At 40.2% G+C, this 7,948-nt stretch overlaps 1 protein-coding gene across 4 annotated transcripts in view; it reads left to right on the top strand.

Moving 5' to 3' along the window:
- Positions 1 to 916: 916 nt before the first annotated feature.
- AOAH (acyloxyacyl hydrolase) overlaps positions 917 to 7,948 on the top strand; it is a 123,262-nt gene continuing 116,230 nt past the window's right edge. The window contains exons 1-2 of one of the 4 annotated variants that reach the window (XM_050937722.1): positions 917 to 1,063; positions 1,857 to 2,008. In XM_050937722.1, the coding sequence (XP_050793679.1) occupies positions 1,858 to 2,008 (151 nt within the window). In that variant the 5' untranslated portion in view covers positions 917 to 1,063; position 1,857. Of the gene's footprint in view, positions 1,150 to 1,277; positions 1,408 to 1,856; positions 2,009 to 7,948 lie in introns of those variants that run through there. The other 3 variants (XM_050937725.1, XM_050937723.1, XM_050937724.1) reach the window with 3 other exon arrangements.

The raw sequence follows: 7,948 nt of genomic DNA, 5'->3' as shown, positions 1-7,948 counted from the left end.
AGCAGCTCAGACTGGCTCCATTCCCTTCCTTCCTTGCTCCAGCAACACTTGGCTGGGGAAAGAAGAGAGGGGACCCCATTGCAGCCTGCTCCAGCCTGGGAGAGGGGGTGAAGAACTCCAGGAGCTACAGGACAAGGAGAGGGGAGGCTAGGCAGAGGGTACAGAACAGATGTGGGAGTAGAACTGATGTGAGGACAGGGGGACAGGACTGATTTGGTGTTGGGGCAGAATTAATTGCCAGGCGGGGGGGGGAGGCAGATGTGAAGGTGATGTGACTCCCATCCATTTTTTTCAGACCACTTTAAACACCTGAGATTAGAGCCCTCTTGTACCATACAAACACACAGCAAGAGGCTGGCTAAGCCCTAAGAGTTTATAAACCAAAGAAAAAAAAAGACAGACCAAAAGTGGGAGAAATGGAAAATGATTAGCCCCATTTTATAGATGGGGAACTGAAGCACAGAGAGAACAAGCAACTCCAGTGGCAGACCCAGGAAATGAACCCTGAGGCCTAATCCAGTGTTTTACCCAGAGGACCATCCTTCCTCCCACTCCCACGGCTTCATAGTTAAAATATTTGGGCTCGTTCCATCTGTGCCGTTACGTTGTTTTAGGTTATCATTTCACTATTCATTTCTGTTGCAGGCAAAGGTGGACTTTCCTTCAATTTTTGTTTCAAACCTTATTTGAAAAACAGGCAGCAAACCTTCAGTTGTTTAGATGGTCCAAGCAGGAAAAGTATCTGGCTTTTTAACCCTCAGACACTGGTGGGGGGTGTAAACAAACTTTGAAAACGCTGATGAGAATAGAGATGTCTGAATCTGCTTTGAATCAGTCAGCTCCCTGCATCCCCTTTGTTCCCATTGTGTTGGCAACTTGGCTTGGCTTCTTTCCTTTCCTCATGATTAGACTTCAGCTGACTGACACAAGTAAAACATCAGTCTGAGAACTCTACAGCCTGATTGCCACCCCCCACAGGGATCAAGCCACGCTCGTTAAGAAAAAGGGAAGAAGAAAACAGAAAACTGAGCTGTTTGCTGGGAGTGAGTCACCAATGCTGAGGGTATTTTCTTCTATTATTAATGTTCATTATTTCTATCTAAAAGTGGAAGGCCCAGCCTGAGATATTACTGGAAGAGTTTGGGTTAGGTAATATTTTATTTCTGGGGTGTTTTCTTTTGTGTTTTGTTTTTGCCACGCTAGCTGTGTCGGGGAGTGTCTTGTTTTATTAATGCCCAGCGTCTCCAGCACTTGCTGTGGTTTTATGATCAGTTAGTCATCCGCTGCTGCTGCTGCGCTTGCTACAAGTGGCTGAAGAGCCCAGAGCCAGAGCAGTGCATACGGGCCCCCTTCTATTCCAAGGCCAGCAGGGAAGGAAAAGGCTGGAAAGAGAAAGGGATAATACAGGTGGGGGTGAGTGGGGGGAGATACAGTCCTACTGGTTTTCCCTAAGTGCCTGGTGAGAGGGGGGATGTTGTATGAGTGCTTTTAGGGGAGGGGAGACTCTCTAGTTATGCATGAGGGGGAAGAGACCCCTGAATACTAGTGAGAGGCTGTGCAACTCTCCTTGAATATTAGTGATTGGAGTTTGGAGGAAGAAACCCTCCCTGAGTACCAGTGAGGTGTGTGTGTGGGGGGGAGGGGTATGTGTGTGTGAGATTCTCCCTGAGCACCAAAAGAGCAGGTGGGGGTGAAAGAGATGCTCCCTGTGTAGCAGGGAGAGTGTGTGAGTTTCTCTCTGTCCCCCAGATTATGAATGAGAAGCCGGTGTGCGACTCTTTCCCTGAGTATTAGGAGTATGTGTGTCCCTGAGTACTCTTCCTGTATTACAGTTCTTTCTTTCTTCCTTTCTCTAGGATGAGGGGGTCCTGGCAGATGTTTCCCCCTCTAGTCTTCTCCGTGCTCCTTCTCATGCTTCCTCTGAAGGACATCTCAACCTCACCTCTCTCTGGTAGAGCCCAATCAACTCTGGTCTCTGGTGGGAGTGACAATGGACACACCTGTCTTGGTATGTATTCAGGTTTTGTTTGCTTGCTTTGTTCATCCATTTGTTATTACACTGGTAAACAGAGGCTAGCAGTGCACATAATAAATCATCCTTTATCTGTTTCAACAGCTGCCGCTGCTGCAAAACACCAGTAATCTTAGCCCAAATAATAACTGTTTTAAGACTCTCAAAGCTAACATGGGGTTTGGAGCTGCTGTTTTATAGAATTATGGAGCTGCTGTTTGATAGAATTCATACCCTTGATCTGCAGGAAATATTAGCGATACTGGTTTTCACACTTGGTAGCTAAAGAACTGAAAACAGGACGTGATTGTTTAATATTTATGTGGCTGTTTTGAATGTATGTTACTCTGTTTCATTTTATTGTACAGATGAGCATCCCTTCCCCTCCCACAAGACACCCTCAAAAAACAGAAGTTTCATCTCAGTTGGTTTTGCCTGGCAAAATCTTCTTAAGAAATACATCTAGGTTTGGGACACAGAATTTTGTGAGTGCTTCTTTGGATTTGACAATACAGTATGTTCCCAGTGTTCAGGGTGAAATTCATCTGATGTGAAGGGCCTGTACAAGGCTTTTTGCACCACTTAAGCATTTGCCTGCTTTGGAGGATGTGTCTGTTCTGGTCTGAAAGGCCAGCACAGGGGGAAGCATTGAGAACTGTTAGGGAAGAAGCCTTGAGATACATGGATTCAGTGGTCCTAACTACCTACACAAGCGGCATGGAGGTTTGCAGCTCCTCTTCCAACTTGCATGCTGAACTAGTAGCCATGGAGGTTGAGATGTGGTTTAAATGGACACACCCAGGATCCATGCACTTAACCAAATATGAGTTGATTTAGGCTTTATGAGGGTGGAATGATGTTCACCCATCTGAGTTTTGACAAACACGCGCACTAGCAAACATGTCCATGGTGCTCTCCACAACATGGACTTGATCAATTTATTCCCAAGATGTAGTGAATCTCATAAAAGTACTAATGTCAGAGTCAGCATGGAGCATTTCTGGCATCTGTGGTTAAAATGCAGTAGGCTGGAGAATCAACGAAGGTACGGAGTGCAGCTTTTATTTATTCATTTATTTATAATTGACATATATTTACAAAACAAACATCAATCTGCTTTATGACCAAACAGATTTTGTTTGACTCCTTTTTGTCCCTCTCTAGATAATTCAGTTTTCACTGAATTAGTTCCCATAGGATTCACATATCCGTTTTCACACTGTTTATACAAGTTTTTTAATGTTTCTGTGTGTACAAAGAAAAATCTTTTATTTTGAGTCTAAAATTACTTTTATGATTAGGAAAGGGAGAATAATTGTAGGCTTTGTAAAACAAAGCTTTTTTAAAACGTTAGATGAGTAGAAAACTTTTCCATTAATTAAAAATGTCTAATAGAAACATTTGTTTTCCAACAAATAAATGTTACCCAGCAGTGTCTGCAACCCACTCACTGAAACATGGGGAACCTGAAAGAGGAACAAACTGTAATTAAAGCAAAATGGAATTAACTGATATTTATTGTCCAAGGAGACAGCAGTGAAAATGGTAAACAAACAATACAAACAGTGAAAAGTAAATTGTATTTTTTAAATTCCTTCAGTTTTAATAATTGAAGTTGTTAACACAGGTAAGGGATTTAGTTTGCTTACAATGTGATTTTTTTTAAAGCTTGTGTCCCTTTAATTTTTGCACAAGGCCATTATCTATCTTATCTATCTTTGAATACCACGCCCTCACCTGAATCCTAGCTGGCTGCTTAAGGCACTGATATACAAGGGAGGTAAATTCTTCCCTCATCCGATCCCCAACATCATTGACCCTCCATTTAATATCTATTCCCTCTTGGAAGAGACCCTCAAAACTCTGACCCTACACTTTGTGTATAGAGGGATAAAATCCAGAGCACTCTTCTTGATGTAGAGAAAATCATTAATTGTGCTGAAACCATCTATGTGATGCCAGAATTTGACTCATGACCAAACAAGATTGTCATGCCTCTGAAAACTCTGCGAGCTAAATTGGTGCTGTTCAGATAATTAAAAATGCATGCGCAGAGGGCCAGCAAGAGAGGCTTTGTAATTTCATACACACACAACGATTCATTATCCCGAGTGCAGTGCCTGTGGTTTAACTTCTTATTACTCGCTTTCTGTATTAATTTTGAAAAGAATGACAAGCATTTGTGTTTCTTCCCTTTAATCAACAAAAGTCTGAGGATCTGATTTTTTACACTTACACTGGTGTAAAACAGGAATAACTTCACAGAAGTGCCTGGAGTTAAACTGGTGTGAGCGAAGATTCAGTCCCTAAGTCAATAAAACTAACCTTCTTAAAAGCAAGGGAAAATAGGATTTTTTTTCTTTTTTAAGGGAAGTGTGGACATCATTTCTGTCTCCTCTTCAACAGCTGCCTCAAGCCACAGACTTATTAACTGCATCCTTTGTTTCGGACAGAAGCGAGAGAGATTGAAGAATCATCCAGGACTCCCCTTTTCATATATATCATATGCTGATATAAGATGAAGCAGTATTTTTAACAGGAAATGGCAAACTCTCTAGTGAAAATGCCCACTATAAAATATATAGGGAGATTTTCTTTCAGGAGCAGACTTTCAGGCAGGTTAGGTGTCCAACTGGTGGCTAACTTTCAAAGACCGTTACGTCCTTTGCATAAATGAATTGCGCAACTGCTCATGTGAATGGACAGTTCAGTGCACCTGTGTATGCAATTTGCCTGATTTACATGTATAATCATGGTAATAACTCGAGTTGGTTGGAAAATGAGCTTTGTGAAAAATTTCAGTGGAAACTGGGGAAAAAATAATTGTTGAAATTTTCCACTAAACAGTTTGATTTTTCAGTGAAACTGAAAATCAAAATATTTTGTTTCAGGAATGCTCCTATGGTACCCCATGGGAGTTGTAATTCAGATGTTTTATGTGTCTGGTCTGCTTTGTAGTCCAGGCTCTGAGGTCAGACTGTGTCTCCCATGATGCACTGTACTCTTCCCTCATGTTGAGGGGATGTGGTTGCATCATGGGACTCCTTGGCCACAATGCATCATGGGAGATGTAGTTTGCCTTAGAAGCCCATGGAGGAGGTCAGAGGTAGAGGAAACCAAGATGAAACTCCCATGAGGAACCAAGGCAGGATATTAAAATCAATATTTTGAGTTTCAGTCAAAATATTTGTTTTCAAATATCTGGTTTTTCAATAAAAAATCAAAATGTTCTGCAGTGTGCAGGCATTTTTCTCAAAACAATTAATTATGTTGAAAACTGAATTTTCCATCCACAATCAGTTCTGACAGTTAACTTTCATCCAGTCCTAATAATAGCACAAAAATAATGCATATCATTGTGTGTGCATTTTGCACACATAAGCACATGCCAGACTAGTTTGAAAAATTCTATTCCTCAATCTGCAGAAGGCTTTTTCGGAACAGACTTATGAAAATGAAAACTATCTTCACTATTTCAATGTAGACCTATGTAAAAGGGAACTTTATGATGCTGTCTTTTAAAATAAAGACACTACAAACAATTTAGGGATTCCCTCTGCTCTTCTTTGTGTTGTGATATTCTCCTCCATCATTTTTATAATGATAGATAAACTGCTGCCATTTTATGTATTTAAATTAAAACTGTAGGGAAACAGCTGCGTTTCCCTGTAGAGGTCCAGATCTAGGGCTCTACATGCAGGATAGGTGAGTTAGGAGCCCCTGAGTTCTGAGTCTGGCTTTGCCACTAACTTGCTGTGTGGCCTTAAAAGCCAATTAGGACGATTTGTAAACCCTTATTAACATTCATTGTACCTTTTGACAAGAGTAGCCCTTTGCTTTCACTGAGGCAACTTGTCAAGCAAGTTACTACACACACAACTTCTCTGAAAAAGGTATGAGAGTGTGGCCTTTAACCTCTTATGTCTCCGTTTCCCCATCTGCTAAAACAAGCAAAATAATGCCCATTTCACAAGGCTGTGGTGGGAAATAGTTAATATTTGCTAAATACAGTTTGAATGTCAGGTATTATTGTTGGCCATGTCTACCATCACATTCTCTCTCTCTCCTCATTTCTTCTTTTGCATCTCTGTTGAATATTTTTACATTGCTATTGATTTTTAAAATAAGCTTCTGTTCTCTCCTCAGTTGCCAGCGAGTGCTGTAGGGGATCTGTGCAAATGATCAGTGGAGTCTCTCATAATGATGTGACTGTGTGTTGCAGTTGCAGGGCACTTCTTGCTAATTGCACATTTTATTTTTTTAAAAACTTCAGACTGCACAGCCCCCTTTGCAGCTCCACTTTGGCTGCCCTTTGGAATGAGGCTATTAATCAGAGAGAGCACAATATGTTTGGGCAGCAGCTCATTTAATCTTCTCTAGCTGACTGATATTGCATGGGTCAGCAGCCACACAGGCCAATTTCAGCTTTACCAGGGCCAATGTAATTCTCCTTCATTCTTCTCATCAACTTCCCTGGACCACCTCTTGCATTCATCTGTGAGAACCTAACTTCAGGGATGTGGGGGCATGCAGTAGGCACCATATTAAAACCATGTATATTTTTAATAATAATAACAACAACTTCAGAAAAGCAGGGAAAAAACCTAACCCATAATTCCAGGCTCTCCTGTGTCATAAAGTGTTAATTTGCAGCCCTAATTTGTATGATATCCAACTTTTAAAACTGTCTAGCTGTGCTTTTTATGGCATGGATGCAGGACTGAATAATTTACTGTAGAGTATGCCGTGTAATTGTAGCCGTGTCGGTCCCAGCATATTAAAGAGATTACCTCACCCACCCTGTCTCTTACTGTTGGGTAATAAATTCCAAATCTCAGATCAATGTTGTTTGCAGTTCCTGATAATTTAATACAGTGGCACATACCTAACACAGTGAGAGGCTTTTAATAATAATGCTGAAACAAAATGGCTGTGTAGATATTGTCTAGGGAAGCAGTGTGCTATAAACATAATGTATAGACCAATGAGTGCTGTAAAATGCCATACTTTCGCATCTGTGTAAAACCACAATTCGTTTTAGGCTGACAGTCTAGGCTAGATTCTGATCTCATCTCACATAAACCAGTGTAAATGCAGAGTGAAGCCATTCACTTCATTGAAGTTACTCTTGATTTTCACAGATGAAAGTGAGCAGGATTTGGCCCATACTCAGTAGTAAATGTCAAGTGTTTGGTATATTATTGTTTTTTCCTTTGGTTGAGATATGTATATATGAATCCCAGGCATATATAGCTCTGTGGTAGTATACCATACCAGCAGTTGAATAGATATTTTCATTCTAAGCCTCTATTTTCAGAGAAATTTCAAGAAATATAAGATAACATTTTCAAAAGCACTTAAGTCTCATTTTAAAAAGTGACTTAGGCACTTAGGAATCTCCTTGAAAGACAGTGGCCATAAAGCATACACATAACAATGAGTGCTGTGAAGAAAGTATGTAGCATACTTACACACATTATGGTGCATTTTGAACATTTTACCCATCACCCTTTGGGTTGAAATTCCTTGTACTTGTTCTTAGCCCAAAGGCTAAACTTTTTTTTCCCTTGCACCTTTAGTAACATTCTTTTTTGGTACGTTTGAATGATATGATGATTAAAAGTTGTTTATGATTCCCATAATAGCTGTAACTCAGCCACCAAATGCTTATATATATATATATATATATATATATATATATATATATATATATATTTTCTCCTTATAGGGTTATTGAAAGTATTGCACATACTCAATGAACACCTTTCAGTGGTTTGGGAAGTCCTACATTTTAATCTCTTTACTTTTGTGCATATAAAATGTTAAGATTGTAAGCTCTTTGGGGAAAGGATCGTCTTTTTGGTATGTGTTTGTATATATACGGTACCTAGCACAACTGGGGCTTCTAGGTGTTACTTCATGAATAACTACTGTGGT

Source organism: Gopherus flavomarginatus, chromosome 2 (genome assembly GCF_025201925.1).
Source record: "Gopherus flavomarginatus isolate rGopFla2 chromosome 2, rGopFla2.mat.asm, whole genome shotgun sequence".
Taxonomy (NCBI): Eukaryota; Metazoa; Chordata; order Testudines; family Testudinidae; genus Gopherus; species Gopherus flavomarginatus.
The sequence above is the reverse complement of the archived record's forward strand: the minus strand, read 5'-3'. Positions and strand labels throughout refer to the sequence as shown.